At 32.0% G+C, this 16,849-nt stretch overlaps 1 protein-coding gene across 10 annotated transcripts in view; it reads left to right on the top strand.

Moving 5' to 3' along the window:
- The window catches only part of RFX3 (regulatory factor X3), a 252,558-nt gene that overhangs the window by 132,396 nt on the left and 103,313 nt on the right, over positions 1 to 16,849 (top strand). For all 10 annotated transcript variants that reach the window (XM_036217702.1, XM_016138324.2, XM_016138328.2 and 7 more), the window contains one exon: positions 14,421 to 14,518. In XM_036217702.1, the coding sequence (XP_036073595.1) occupies positions 14,421 to 14,518 (98 nt within the window). The remainder of the gene's footprint in view (positions 1 to 14,420; positions 14,519 to 16,849) is intronic.

The raw sequence follows: 16,849 nt of genomic DNA, 5'->3' as shown, positions 1-16,849 counted from the left end.
GCTTTTTATAAGAATAGTATGAGAACTGCATTTTTCCTACTCTTTTTACTATCCTCTTTATGTTTTCCTAACTCGGCATGCCTTTTGCCTGTGCAGTTTTTTGTTCATGTTGTTCCTTGGCATCACAGAGCTGGCTGTTGAATTTCAATTTGTGCCTGCTTCCTTCTCTTCATCAAATTCTTATTGAGGATTTACTAGGTGCCAGGCATTGCACAGGTCAATAATTGATAGATGATAAAGAAGGAAATAGACATTTTTCTGCCTCCATGAGGGTTTTACTTATAAAACAAAATTCTCATCTCTACATCAGAACTAGCATTATTTTTGCAGGGAGGTAGTTATAAAGATGTAAATGGATGACAAAGTATGAAATTTAAGTTATAAACTATAGTTCTTAGGAATGAACAAAGTGTTATCTCAAAGAAATCATTTTTTATTGCTAGGTTCTAGGCAGTTTGGTGGGCAGGTGGAGAATAGATGTTAGGTGGCTGGGCTTTCCCAGCAACTGTCAAATTGACTGCAAAACCTGTTCTCCCAATATGCAAGGACACCTTGGTAGTTAGATTCATAATACCTTTTGTTTACTGAGTTGAAAACCTTGGAAACAACAAAATAAATCAATTAAGGAAATAAGATCCTTGTCCATCATCCTGATAGCACCATCTGTCAAAGCTTCAAGAAAGATCCTGAGTCCTAGGTCATTTGTTATAATGCTCTTGATCATATTTCATAGAAATTGGAGTTTTGAGATGAGTAGCATTGCACAGGTCAATAATTTTAAAAGTTATATTGTTTTAGTAATTCTAAAAGTAGCTAATAAATATTCCATGTTACATTATTTCCTTATTTTAAATATTTCTACTCTTTCTGATTTGACTTTATTTTTTTTTTTCAGATTCTAAATCTTAGTATATTGCTCTCAATTCTCTGGAAATTGAAATCCTTATCTTTCATAATCAGTACTTTTTTCTTGTTTTACCTTATTCCTTTGTCTTAAAAAGTGTATACAAGTGCTACTTGCAATATATTTTGTTTAAAAGGATTCAAATAATAGAGAAGAATGCAGATGGCAAAAGTAGTGAAGCTTATTTTATTTTCACTTTTGTCATCAAGTACCATTGTAAATTTTCTTTCAAGGTATCTTTTTAAAAATTATATAATTCAGCTATACATCAGTTCAGATTTCTCTAAACTAATTTCAGAGTATAAATAATTTGACATTTCTTAGCGTACAAAGAGTTTTAGAAAGTTAACATTATATAATAAGTTGCATTTTCACTTAAAGTCAAAAGGTGAACAGTGGAGCAATTTATACTAGTGGAATTGAGATTGTTAATTAATTATTTTACCAAAATACTGTATTCTCCTTTACACATGTAGTCAATGCATATATATAGATAAAATACTGAAAGAATTCTGGTTACCATATATATCCTGGCTTCTTGTGAACTAGATTTTGTGTTCTACGGTTTGATAATAGTTATTATTGTCCTAAAATTTCATTAGATGCTTTACCCGATCATTTTGAGATTTCTTTTTGTTCTTGGTTTTTTTTTTTCATTTCCTCTGTATCTTAAATATTAAAACTTTTCAAAGAAGGATTAGCCTTTAATTTCCTTAAAATTGTAAAATGTAGCAGAAAATTAAAGATTAGATTGGCATATATGCCAGCCTTAATTAGGGAATACCAGTGAGAATACGAGGGAGGAAAAGGGAAGTGGTTCTGAGTATATATCCTTCCTTCTCCCTGGGAATCCTGAAAATCTGTAGAGTTGGAGGATGGTAGTGACCATAGCTTTGGAGTCTCTCTGGATTAGTTCTCTACTGCTGTGTAACAAATCACAGCCAATTTAGTGGCTTAAAATAACACCCTTTTATTATCTCACAATTTCTGTAGGTCAGCAATCTGAGTGGGCTCGACTGGATTCTCTGTTCTAGGTCTCACAAGACTGAAATTAAGGTGTCTGCTTCATTGGGCTTTTATATAGTGATGGGGACGAATTCACTTCCAGCCTCATTCAGCTTGTTAGTAGACTTCATTTCCTTATTTTAGTTATACAATTTAAGGTCTCTGTTTTCTTATTGGCTGTCAGCTGGGGTCTGCTCTCTGCTCTTAGAAGCCACTCACATTAGTTCTCCTGTGGCCCCTCCATCTGCAAAGCAACAATGATATGTTGAAACCTTCTTTAGTTTGGCTGTCTGACTCCTCTTCTGCCACCAGCCAGAGAAGCACTTTACTAGGAAATGGTAGAGCCTTTGTTAATTAGAGTCTCTAAGTCACCATGTGGAGTGGGGCCTACTAAAGCCTCTGTTAGGTCACTTAGGGGTTAAAGCACTGAAATTTGGGGGCTTTCTGTTGTTGCAGTTAGTGTTAACTCTCCTGCTTAGGACAGAGACACATGAAGGTGAATTAATTGATAGGGGACTGGAAGAATGCATGCCATCCTGCAGTTAATCATTATATCCTAGAAGGAAGATAGCAGGAAGTGAGTGTGAGAATGAAGCAGGAGGCAATCACGTGTTGTTCTGATTATTTCTTTATTATTTGAATCTTATGAAACTGTATATATAACTTTTATTATAAAAATGTCAGGATAAATAAAATAGTATATTGCTAAAAAAGATGAAATACCACCAGTTGCCTTCAAAATTAACCTGACCCTTGCTATGGTAGTATTATGGCTGCTATCCTTTTATTTAGGTTTTTATGTGACTAATAAGTTGATACAATGAACTAACAATTTTTGTTGTAATTAATGTATGAAATGTAAAGCTCTCTAAAGTGGTAAATCTTTTGGTGAGACTTTATTAAGAGTGTGATTTTTAGTGTATGATAGCACAATATTTTCAAATGTTCAGCAAACTGCCTCATGATTTTTGCTTTATCCAAAGTCCACTATATAGTTATTTTTTTACTTACTAGTTTTCTATAAAATTACTTAAATGAATTAATTTTAAAAGAAAACCTCATACTTATACCTAAAATGAAAAACTAGTATCCCTTGACATAAATGGAAGATAAACATAAAATCAAATGCTTAAAAATGAAATAATATATGACTTGGCTAGCTGCTCTTGCTTGACAAAAACTGACATTGAGGCTTACTTTCCTTTAAAAAATGAGATTATTGTTACAAGTGGTAAAGACTGAGACCTTTTTTTTACATATCAGAATGATTTAAAGATAATTGAAAATGGAATTAAGTTCTAGAAGCATGTAGTTCAGTTATCTAATGCCTTGTCTCTGTTCCACCAATATCATTAATTCCACATTTGGGGAAACACTGGTATTATGGAAATTATTCTAGTACTGGAGTCAAAAGACCCCAAATTACTGTTGCCTGTCACCATGTCTTTGGGTTGTCAGCATGTCTTTATACTTAAGTTACCATTTATAAAAATGAGGATAAAAATGCCAGCCATCTTTACTTCACCTAAAGATTTTTGTGAGGAACAAATGAAATAATATTGCATATCACCATTAATGATAGTATTAGCACTAGTTTAACAATCATATGTAACTAAAAAGTTCTTGTTGTTTAGGTTACAGTGCTTTGGCTACTAACACATAAATTTAATAATTCATTTTTTTAATTCTCAGCACTCCTCCCCTCTCTCCCTTCAGGAACTTAACATCTCTACTCTCTTGTAAACGTGCTTCGTTATCATAGACACTGGGAGAAAATATGAATCTGCATCTGTGTATTCTCACCAGGAAATCTGTGTAAAGTGCATATTCTGATGTTCATTCTGGAGTTTGCAAAAGTTAGTATTATGCAGAGTTAGATCTTTTCATATGCTGCTTACATTTATTGATATTTTATGTTTCTGTAGTTTTATTTATTACCAGAAAGACTAGAGGAGCCTCCTGCTCTGAAGACCTCTCCTAATACTATAGTAAGATGGTATAACTCATTTGCTCTTTCTGGTCACCAGAGTATTAGTTAGTGAATTCCTTTCCCCAGAAATTATTACTTAGTTTAGTATAATCTCAGTATTGGTGGGTCCTGCTGGACCTCAAGGGAAATAATGTTTAAGACAGTGTTGTAATCAAGATAAAAAATGTTCCTCATTTGTAGGAGGTAGTTGTTACTTGGTTCCTTTTGACTCACAAAAATAGGTTTATATATTTTATATAATATCCATTGAATTCATCATTGAGAAATCATTCTAAACTAAATCTATTCTGAGTCACATCCTTGCTCCCAGAAATACTTCCCCTCTTGACTTCAAAAACATGCTTCACCTCTTCCAAGTAGCTTCTGCTCTTTGATGCTAGTTAGGTATTTTGAGGGAGATAGATGACAGACTGTTCAGGATGATTTATTGAACGAGTTCACTCCCAATCGATTTCCTCATTTTCATATGGTCAGAAGTGCAAGAGAGTAAGCTAGGACCTTACTTTCCACCAATTAGCATTCATATGATTCTACTTGAAGTCTAAATGTAACAATAATAGTTACACTTTCCTAACAACTTTTGCCCATAACAATTACATAGATTTAGTAAATAATTCCTATAAAACTTAAGTGTCATGTTTAACTCTAGCCATGTCAAAGAAGCAGACATGTGATATTTATTAGATTTGAATGTGCTAGACACATCATTTATTTACTTAAAGTCTACTTTAAAAGAAGTATGTCCAAAAATCTGAGTGTTTCTGAACAGAAGAAGCTGAATGATTTTTAAGTGAGAGAGTCAACTAACACAGGGCCCGTGAGTGAATTTAGAGTATATGCAAACAAATTCAATTTTCTACATAAAATGAGTTTTGTCATTTAAATGAACAATACCTTGTTTTCCAGCAGTTCACATTCATCACATTCTTTGAGGTAGAACAGCTACCATTCCTTGGTGATTAAACAGGAATTTTGTAGTTATCATCGAATATACCAGGAATAACTTCATAAATTAATGCTAAAGATATAGGGAAACTTTTTATGTTTTCTTAGTAAGCTCAAATGAGAGAGAATTTCAGTAACATATTTTCCCCACCCTGTCCTGCCACTTATCTATCATGCTCTTTGTTCACTGAGATTCTGTGATCCTTAAGTATAAACATCCTTTACCTGCAGATTACTTTGAACATTCAAAATATTCGTAGAATTTTTTCTTGGCAATATTTATTACATAGTCTCGTGACATATAATTTGGGTTTTTTTTTAACCATGACTGAAAAAAAAATAGTTTTAGGTTTATGATTTCTATTTCCATAACCTATTCCTATTGAAGAAATTAGTTTTTCTCTTATGCTTTTTTTCTTTCCCTCAACGCCTTCAATTCCCCCGTAGTTTTACTAGTCCAGAAATACTGAACATGTCCTGTTACTTCTCTTTTCTCACAAAATGGCTTTTCTAATTAACTCTTCTGGCTACTCTGGATATTTTGCTTCACTGCTGCCCTTTTATTAATAGCTATTCCAGTGGGACCCTTCTCCTTCACTTTTGTTAAGTCACTTCATGGCCTCTAACATACCCTGTGTTAGAACAGATTCTGATATCCATGCTTTTCATCAGCTGAGAGTTCTCTCATATTATTCATGGCTCTATTAAAGCCATCTCGAAGCAGTTTTTTACAGTTCTCAGTACTAAGGTTTGAAATGTTCAGTGTTGACCAAATGTGAAAGAAATGCTGTTATATGAGAAAGGCAATGAAGATCCTAACATTATAAAGACATTTTTACACGGAGACTAGTATTGTTCTTCACTGACTAATGAGCTTAAAAATTATTAATGATTTTATTTACTACTGAAAAGGATTTCTGTTTTGAAGTGGGATTCATTTTCTTTTTCTTGAAGCATCTTCAAAACAACATATTTTATAAACTTGTCCTCAAAATATACTAATTGATTCTGTTGAGCTAGCACATTTTCTTGTGGTATGTAATTTGTTTTGGTATTTATTTCTTTTATAAATAATAACTATAAAAATGTACAAAAATAAGCAAATGCATTTGTAATACTATATTTGAATGGTAATGAGGTGCTTCTATTTAAATATGTATCAATAAGAAAGTGTTAGGTTGCTTGATTTGTTTAGTGTCTATGACTGTAAATACATTTTTGCATATATTTATATTTATAAATGAAAGATAATTTTTTCCTTCATTCGACATGGATAAATTTCAGGTACAGAATGTTATTATGGTTAGACTTCATTACCGCCAATGTTCTGATGTACTAGGTAACCTTTTAAATCATTTTTATTCATTGAACAGTTAATTTTAGAAATTGTTGATTATTTCTGCTAAGTTTACCTTTGTCCATCTCTTTTTAGATCACAGTTTCACCACTTGTTTGTTAAAATTCAAGAATGGTGAAAGATAGCGATTCTTTTTGGAAACACATCTGAAAACTTATTTTGGAAAAGACAATGAAATTAATATAATTAATTTCTGATAGAGTTTATTTAAATAGCTCCTTCCTTTACCCTAAGGGCTTGGAAGGTATGACACTTTATAGATTTTACAAAGATGGATGGAAAATATAGCCACTGGGAATGGTAATGAAATGCCTACAGGATGCTAGTTTCCCCTCTTTTAGTAATGCTAACCTGAATAGTTCCTGAACTAAGGAATGACAAATTAAATAAAAAATAAACTAATAATAGATAACAATTTAGTAAATACTTGAACAGAAATTAATGTTTGACAGCATCAAATGATATTTGAACAAATTCGAATCACAGTTGTTTTAGGAAAGAGAAAATGACCTACAGTTTTATTTTAAAATTTCACCTTTGGTCTTTAGTGATACATTAAATAGCATTGAAGTGACCACATCAGTTCACTTTGGATTAATGAACATGCCTTGGTGGTTTCAGTATATTTTTTAAAAACTAATACACTTACCCACATTAAGAAGATACTGATACATTTTATGAATATTCACTGGGCATTTCCTTTTTTTTTAGGTACAGAGTATTATTATTGAGTAATTATTAAATATTTACAGTGTGTTTACACTGTATTGGGTCTTTGGGAATATACCAACAATATAAAAACTGTTGCTTTTCTCTGTGTGGACTTGGGCCAGGGCTCAGTGGGGCTGGAATTCTGCCATTCTCATTTTCCATCCTGTGACTGGATTTGTGAATCCCAAGAGACTGATTCTATAGACACAGATCTTTACCTGGATCTGACTTTAATTAGAAATAGAAAGGAGCATTTCTGTGGCTCTCCAATTTACTTTTACCTATCATACAGCCTCACTGTCCAAGAAAAGGGAGGGAGGGAGGGAGAAAAGAAGAAAGAAAATCAAATAACAAATCCTGAACAACTAAGACTTTGAAGGATCTTAACTTCTCAGTGGTCGTATGAGGCATACACGTGAAATACTTTTCTTTTTATCTTCATCCATCTTTTTTCTGTCCTTTTCTACCCCCCCCTTTTTTTTTAATTTCCTTCACTATTATACCCTTGAAGGAATGAATACTTTCTCAAACTACAAACATATGTGCAATTCCATTCCTTATCACTAAATTGTTTCAAGGGCTTCTTCAGCCCATTTTCTAATGGTTGGTAGAAAAGCCACACAGTGGATAATAATGACAATTGTTTTACCTCCAAAATATGCTGTAATTCAGTATTTTCACTATTTAGTTTGGTGTTTCATTTGTCAGTTCCTAAGCTGGTAAATAATGGAAAGTACTATGACCTCTTTTTACATTGTATTATAAAGCCTCGCTGTGATCAAGGGCCATATTTATATATTGTTGTCCTAGATGAATTAGCATGTGTCTATCTAGACTTCTTTTCCAAGATTCTTGACACTTTCTGAGTTTCATTTCTACTTTAATTCTAGGACCTCATGATTTGAAGATATCCTTCATAAACATTTATTGTGCATATTTATGGCTGAAACCAAGTGGGATATAAAGATGACATTTATAAAGATGTAGAACACAAGTCTCTTATTATTGAAGTATTCAGATTAAAGGATTTTACCACCATACTATGGCTACTGTGAAGTACTACCAATTGAGAACATAAATTGGTACTAAGCCATATACCTGTAGTAATGAGTCTTAAAAGAGCAAAAAGAAAGAAAGAATCTCTCATAGGATAAAATAAGTTATAGAAACCTTTTTAGAGAAACTAAATTTTCAATCAGGCCTGGAAAGAAAATAGTGGATTTCTGTTGGTTGATGAGAGAATTTATAGGAAAAATCAAAAATAAAAACAAACAAAAAAAAACATGAGCTATGAGAAAGTAGCAGGAATGTGCAAATTTTAATGAATGATTATAAAGGATCAGAGAAGCTGTATTTAAAAATACCGGTCAAGATTTAGATGGTATTAATAAGAATTTGTATACTAGTCTGAGTTATTTTTTTGTCTAAAGTGTGATAGTGAAGCACTTAATAATTTAAACAGTTATATTATGAAAGAGGAGTGCATAGTCTTTAAATACTAAAGATCTGACTTCCACCATTTAATTTGTATAATATTTCTATTTTTTCATAGATACCTTTTTTTGGAATGAGGAAATTTCCTTCTATTTTTAGCTTACTGAGAGTTTGTTGTTTTGTTTTTTATTTATCATGAACAGATTTAAATTTTGTCAAATGCTTTCACAACATGTATTAAGGTGATCATATCATTTTTTCTTACTATAAATTTGGTGGACTACATTTATGGATCTTTAAATGTTAACATGACATTACATTCTTGGCCAAACCCCACCTGATTATGATGTATTGTCCTATAAATATATTGCTGAATTAGGTATACAGTTCTCTTGAACAACATGGGTTTTGAACTGTATAGGTCCACTTATACATGGATTTTTTTTTTCAATAAATATACAATTGTCTATCCATATTCCCAGATTTCTGCATCCACGGATTTAACCAACTGTGAATCAACAACACAGATTTTCCATCCATGGATAGGAATTTGTGAATGCATTGCTCTGTATCATTTTTTATATAAGGAACTTGAGCATCCTCAGATTTTGGTATCTGAAGGGGGTTCTGAAACCAATCTCCCTCAAATACTAAGAGAGTACTGTATTTTGGTAAAGATATTTTTGTTTATGTTGAGGAGAGAAACTATTCTGTAGTGGTCTTTTCTTGTAATGTCTTTTCTGGTTTTGGTCTCCAGTTAAGTAAGGCCAGACTCTTAAAAATAATTGAGAGATGTTTCCTTATTCTCTATTTTATAAAACATTTATGTTAGATTGTCCTTTGTTTACTTCCTAAAATAGAATTCACCAGTGAAGCCATTTGGACTTGGATTTTCCTCTGTGGAAATGTACTTTACATATATATGTATGGTTTTATTTATATATACATGTATATATACATATATATATAATATAAGATATTATATAAAAATATAAGATATTTTAAATTTAAAATATATAAATTTTATCATATGTAAAAATGTTTATATATGACACAAATAATAAGGTAAAACCATATGGTTTTATCTTTACTTTTAGCCAGTTTGGTAATTTATATCTTTTAAGGCCTATTCCATTTAATCTAAGTAGTTGAATTTGTTGGCATTAAGTTTTTTCTGTTATCTATTTTTTATCTTTAGTATGTGTTTCATCTTTCATCCTTAGTAGTTATAATTTTATCTTCTTTTTCTCCTAAGCCTACCTTAATATTTATTATTTTATTGATTTTTTTCTGTTGTTTTTTAGATTTCTCTTTCATTCATTTTTGCTCTTTATATCCTTTTTCCTACTTTAGATTTAATTTGGTTTTTGTTTTCTAGCTTCATCAGACAGTCCACATAACAGCAGAATACACATGTGGATTGCCATGTGAATGCCATTTAGTTCAAATTGGTTAATAATCTCTATATTCTTTTGTCAATTATGGAGAGAAGAATGTTGGAATCCTCAGTTATACCTGTGAATTTGCTTATTCTTTTAATTCTCTCCATTTTTGCTTCATGTATATGGAAACTCTGTTTTAGATGCAAACCCATGTAGGCTTTATTATTCTTGATAATGTTCTTGAAATATTCTTTATCTCTGATAATTTTCTTTGGCTTAAAGTCTACTTTGACTGATATTAATATAATCAGTCTATCTTTATTATGATTGACATTTGCAAAGCTTATCTTTTCCACACCCATTTCTGTCTCTGTATTTAAAGTGTGTTCTGTGGAGACATATAGTTAGATCTCACATTTTTACATGTTCTAACAGTCAAAATTTAAATCTTCTATATTGAGTATGATTATTGATATGGTTACATTTAATTCTAGCATTTTGTTATGTTCTATTGGTTCTTTTATTTCCTCTGTTTCTGCCTTAAATTGGCCTTATTGAATATTTTCCAGTATTATATTTTATCACCACTATTGGCTATACTATTTTTTATTTAGTCTTTGTTCTAGGATTTTTAGTGTGTGTGTGTGTGTGTGTGTGTGTATTAGCATTTAGTTGTATCTTTAATTTTAACACAGCCTGTGTGCCTGTGTTTCAGTAATATTATACCACAACATATATATGAGAAATTACAAAATGTATTTTCATGCCCCTCTTCTATACTTTGTGCTATTTTTGTGATACATATATTTCACTTCTACATATGTGGTAAACTTCATAATACATTGCTATTATTTTTACTTTATATAGTCAGTTACCTTTTATAGAAATGAAAAGATGAAAAAACAATGAAAAAAACTTTTTACTTAGAATTTCTTGTGCCTCTCGTTTCTTTGTATAGATCTTAGTTTCCATCTGGTGTTATTTTTCTTTTGCCCAAAAAGCTTCCTTTGTCATTACCTTCACTGGAGGTCTGCTTGGAGAAGAATTCTCTCAGCTTTTGTTTGTCTAAAAATTTCCCCTTTAGTTCTGAAGGATATTTCATTGATTATCTAATTTTAAATTTACATTTTTTCTTCTCACAACTTTAAAGATGTTATTTGATTGTTTGGTATTTACATTAGTTTTTACTATAAAGATTTAAATCATTCTAATAGTTGTTAACCTATATATAATGTGTCCCTTTTCTGTCTGCTTTAAAAGTTTTCTTCGTATTCTTGGTTTTAAGCACTTTCATTACGATGCAGTTTGATTTGGTTTTCTTTCTCTATACATCTGTATACATTGTGCTTAGATCTGCATATTTATACTTTTATTCAAATTTGGTAACGTTTCTGGCACTCTTTCTGTAGTGTATTTTCTTTCTCCTCTGGAGCTTCAGTTACAATATGTTTGACTATTTAATATTATCTCATACTTCACTGATTCTCTGTTCTCCATTTATTATTTCTTTGTGGGTCTGTGTGTCCATTCTTAAAAGCAGTTTTTATTGCTTAGTTTTCAAATTAACTGATCTTTTTTCTGTACTCTATTCTGCTCTTAATCCTATTCAGTGAATTTTTCATTTCAGATATTGTATTTTTCAGCTCCATAAATTCTGTTTGGCTCTTTATTGCTTCTTTTTTTCTTGTCATATTTGTGTTTTTCTTTAAATCTTGTCTATAATGGTTGTTTTAAAGTCTTTGCTACTTTATATATTTCATTTCTATATGTTTCTATTGATTAATTTTTCTCCTGGTTATAGATCACATTTTTCTGCTGCTTTACATGTTTCATAATTTTTATTGGGTGCTGGACATTATGATTCTTACAGTTTTATATGTCTAGATTTTGCTGTCTTTCTTTAAAAATGTTAAATTTCATTTTGTATAAGCAGTTAGTTACTTGTAGATGAGCTTGATCTTTTTGAAGTCTTATTTGTTTAGTTTTATGAAGATGGGCCTAAAGTAGTCTTTCCTGTAGAGCTAGTTTAGCCATACTACTAAGGCTTTACCCTTCTGGTTTTTCTACAGAATGCTGTAGGTGTTCAATAAGGTTATATAACTGTGGCTAGTCAGAATTTAAATATCTCTGTGCCTTGCACATATACAGCTTAGTATTCAGCACTGGATTCAAGAGGATCTCAGAGGGTATTTCTGGATCTATTTCTATGCTTAATGCCTTCTCTGATACTGCCCCCAAATTTCAGCTGCTTCGACCTCCCTGGTTCTAATGTCTGTCTCCTCACTTTTTCCCTTCCTGTTCTGCATTATAGAAGAGTATATATGTCAAAAGCCAGTATCATTGGAGGGTTACTTTGTTTGTTTCTCTTCTGTTATTGATCACAATCTTATGATGCCTTTTGCTGAATGACAAAACACATTGCTTTACATATTTTGTACAGTTTTCTACTTGTTTAATGTAGGGAGGGCATTTCTAGTAGCATTTGCTCCATCATAGCCAGAAGTGGATGTCCTTCCATATGTTGATTTATATATTGATATTTTATATATCATATACATAACATATGAATTCATTTTAATTTTAATAGTACAAGGTCAGTATAAATATGCAGAATAAAAGATGCTGGTCACCTTACCTTTCATTTTTATGTCACTCAACAGAGTAACCGTTTCAGAAGTTTGATGTGCATCCTTCCATTTTTCTTTATATACTTATACATTTGCATACACAGGTGAACATATATGCTGATATATACATATTTTAAAACATAAGTCACACTACAAGTATTGTTCTACAACATACTTTTCACTTGATACTATCTTAGAGATCTTGCTGTTAAAATACATAATAATCTTACTTTATTCTTAACACTGGCCATATATTCTACAGAATGGTTTCCCTACAATTTATTTAATCATTCTACTTTCCACAGTCATTAAGTTTTCCCTTCTAACTGTCTGCACTTACATACTGTATTGTTTTATAATATTGTGCAGCAACTCCTTGGATGTTAAATATTTCTGTAGAGGAAATTACAAAGTTGTCAGATATTATGCCTATTTATAAACTGCCTTCCTAAACAGTTTTTTGATATTTATATTACTCTTTACTAATAGGAGTCAGGCTCTTTGAAGAAATGGTTGATTACAGATCTAGGACATATAAGAGATGTCTAGAATATCTTATCTTTGTGGAAAGTAAGGGAGTTAAGAAAGATTACTGTGGTTATGTCAAGGATCCAATTTAAAGGGATTACCATTCAGCAAAATTAGAACAATTTTAACAAGAAAAAAGACTGCTATGATTGAAAAACATCACATATGGTAAAAAGCCAAGAATTGTTAAGGATACAAACCAAACCAAACCAAACTAAAAACCTCATTACTCACCTTGAGAGAGAGCTAGGAAATAAAATCATTATTCTGAGTACTGGTAAAGAAAAAAATCATATGTTTGTTGTGTTCTTCCTTTGCAAACCTTATTTCAAAGTAACCAAACACTTACTGAGAGGAATTTCTTTATAGAGGTCCTCTAATAAAGAAAGAACGTATAACAGAATTAGACTACCAAAGTTCGCACTCTTTATTCATTGAAGCAGTATCTCTAGAAAATGATCATCATTGGCTACTAAAATGTTCAGGTAAAATTATAGGGAACATTATAATAAATGGATCCAGTTGATAACAACTGACCCCACTGATTGACATTGCAGAAAAAGAGACAATGTTATATGGCAGCTGATATGATGAAGTAGGAAGGTACAGTGTTTTGTTTTGTTTTGTTTTGTTTTTTAATTCGAACCTGTTCAAGGCTGCTGATTTAACTTCCAGTGTCTAGAACATACAGGAGATAGAGGAGCTTACTAAAGAACATCTCAGGGATGCTATCAGACAAATCTAGAATTCCAGAAATGCTGCAAGATAAATGATCCAGTTTCTTCACTAAGTAGTAGTCAAGAAATAGAAAGGATGGGACATTGGTAAAGATTCAAAGAGAAAAATAGGAAATATCACCGAAATGTAATGTGTAGACCTTGTTTAGACCCTGAGCTGAACAAATCAACTTGAGAAAGACTTCAGAATAATCAGAAAAATTTGAACAATGGCTAGATTTTAGGTGATATTAAGAAAATGTTAATATTTTATATGTGATATTGTGTTCATGTTAAAAATAGTTCTTATTTCTCAGAAATAAAATGAAATATTTACCAGTTAAATGGTATAATCTCTCCACTTTCTTTCAACTTCTATGAAGAGTTGAAGGGGAGGTTTGGTGACAATTATTTATCTTGGATGATAAATCTGTGAGGGAGGTGTATTATAGTAGTTATTCTGCATTTGAATGTTTGAAATTTTTCATCATGAATTTAATTAAAAATAAGTTTAGCTTATTATTCAGGAGAAGAGAATCTCATAAAGTATCAATATAAATGAGGACCTTTCAAAATTTTCAGCCTAAACATTTGAAGTGGGTATATACATACATACCTGCAGATATATTATAGAATTTATTTAGTATAATTGTTAACAGTTTATTTTGACCCAACATGCATTTATGTTGAAGGACCTTAAGAATCACATCATAAGCCACTCTCACATTTATCAGTACCCTAGAGAAATCTTTGAGGCAAATCTAGCGCTGTGTATTCTTTCTTAGCTATTGCTCACCAAGGTCCTAATATTTGTTTTTCAGGTACAGCAGGTGCAGACTGTGCAACAAGTACAACATGTCTATCCAGCTCAGGTGCAGTATGTGGAAGGAAGTGATACTGTGTATACCAATGGAGCAATGTAAGTTTATGTGTGGAAGTCTTTTAAACTTTCCCTCCTGAGGCCAGAGATCTACTGGATCAGTTTCCATATATCCAGTCCAACTATGCTCCTTCTGCTATATGCCAGCTTGTAAAATTTTCTCCAGTAAGACTATTTTATATTTGCATCACATAGTACTAGGGATTTGCACAATGTAGAAGAAAAAGAATATATATGTATAATTGGACTTTGAGTGTATGTATGTGTATGTGTGTGTGTGTGTGTGTGTGTATGTGTATATATATGTCCATCCATACACACACACACACACACACACACACTCCAAATATAATGAAAAAGCTGTGGAAATTCTTGATTAATTTAGGAAGCACTTCATTTCTTTCTTGAATAGTTCAAAGGAATATTTCCAGGAATTTTTTTTAATGATTGTTTTTTTTTTTTTAAAGAGGAAAACATATTTGAAATGTGATTATCTAATTTCTATAATACTAGACTACCAGGAGTAAATTTTAAAAAATTACTCCTCTGTACAAATAAACTATTGAAATTCAAGTACAAAAGACATCTAACATAAAAAGCATTGTCAGACAGGTGCACCGTGGCAGTGCCATTTGCTCAGGACCCAACTGCAGCCGTTCTGTGTGTGCACCACTCTCTAAGATCTTTCGCTGTTGTTATGCGCACTGCTCTTCCAGTCTGGTCCTTAGGAAAGCCAGGCTTCCAAAGCACTGTTGAATACTGAGAATTCTACTGTTAATGTGGATGTTTGATTTGTATTTTAAATATCAAAGATTATTAAATAAAAACGTTTGCTTTATTAAAAAAAAAACAACATTCATTCACCTTTTCTTGCTATCTTGAATACACACACACATAATGTATTATATATACACATATATATAATGTGTAAATATATACACACATATAATGTATCATGCATATATATGCAGAGGCTTTCCAGAAACCCCCAGCTCCCTTTTGTTTTCATTTCATTGGCCATACTTGTGTCACCTAGTACTTTTTAGCTGCCCAGGGATCTGGGAATGCAACTTTGTAGCTTTCATGTCTGTATGCTAGAAGGCAGCAAGGGGAAAGAGCAGTTGGAATGTGTGTTGGGAGAGTTAACTCTACAGTATCTATTACAGTCATTTATCATTGGTCCAGGGTAGGGTGGAGAAATTACTAGTCTATGACTTTATGAAAGTTACACAGCCTGCTTCACTTTTTTATCTACAAAACGGATACAGTTAGCTTATCAAAGTGTTTTGCATAACATCAGGGAAATAAAACATTAGGGTACTATAATTGTATACTATGCTTATTTATTTTTATTTTTTTAACATTTTTCTATTTAAGACTCTAAATTCTGTGTTTTTATTGCCTTGTGCATTTTAAGACTATGCCACCACTGACCTTAGGGTCTTCCACATAATAGATGAATGTGTGATCAATGGATCAATTCATTCACAAAACCTTAGAAAAACAGCATCTCTAAAGTTGACTCTCTGTAATTACATGGTCCATTTAAATGCAGAAGTGATTCAAAGAAAATATCTCATGCCTACATGTATTTTCTATGGCCCATTAGCTCAGTTAGTTATGACTAATGAGATCTAGGTCAGGAGTTCATTTTCCACAAAGTCCAATTAGCTTTGATCTGGTCTGTATGGGCCCAGATTGTATCTTAACTCTGGCCAATTATGTCATAAATGTATACCCTTGGTCAAGAAAAAGAAGTTGTATCTTTAAAAACCTTTCATTATTATCAAATATAATTTTTGACTAGAGATTCTGTAGCATTTTCATATTTACTAAAGAAATATTGGATTGCCATGAGTCATACTCAAAATTTTAATAGCTAGAGGATTAGGATTTTTTTTCTCAAATATAACCAAAATAAATTTTGTCATCATAAGCCATTCCAGTTTTTCTGTAATTTTGTAGTGCTGACCTTTAACTATGTACAATTTCTGTCTCTAATGCTCGTTTTAGGTTCTTTATACTCTTTTTTTATTTGATACACTTATATGTGTGTTAGGAACACTCTTAAGAAAGAGTATTCTGTATTCTTCTATTCCATTGCACTGAATTAATAGCCAGCTAGTGTTTGATTCCTGACTTGCATCACAGTCAGGTTCCCACTACTGTCATAAATGGTTTTTGCTGATGATACTCCCAGATGATAGGGATGCTGAGATTTGTCATGAACATTCAAGCACCCAATACCTGGCCCTACAACCCGCACATGCGTAGTAAGTACTGGTTCACTGATGCTCCCGGCACCGGTATCCTCATGCCAAGTAGCCACAATGCATGGGGTCTCCCTTAAGAAGTGATGATAGCCCTCAC

This window comes from Rousettus aegyptiacus, unplaced genomic scaffold (genome assembly GCF_014176215.1).
Source record: "Rousettus aegyptiacus isolate mRouAeg1 unplaced genomic scaffold, mRouAeg1.p scaffold_m13_p_3, whole genome shotgun sequence".
Lineage (NCBI taxonomy): Eukaryota > Metazoa > Chordata > Mammalia > Chiroptera > Pteropodidae > Rousettus > Rousettus aegyptiacus.
The sequence above is the reverse complement of the archived record's forward strand: the minus strand, read 5'-3'. Positions and strand labels throughout refer to the sequence as shown.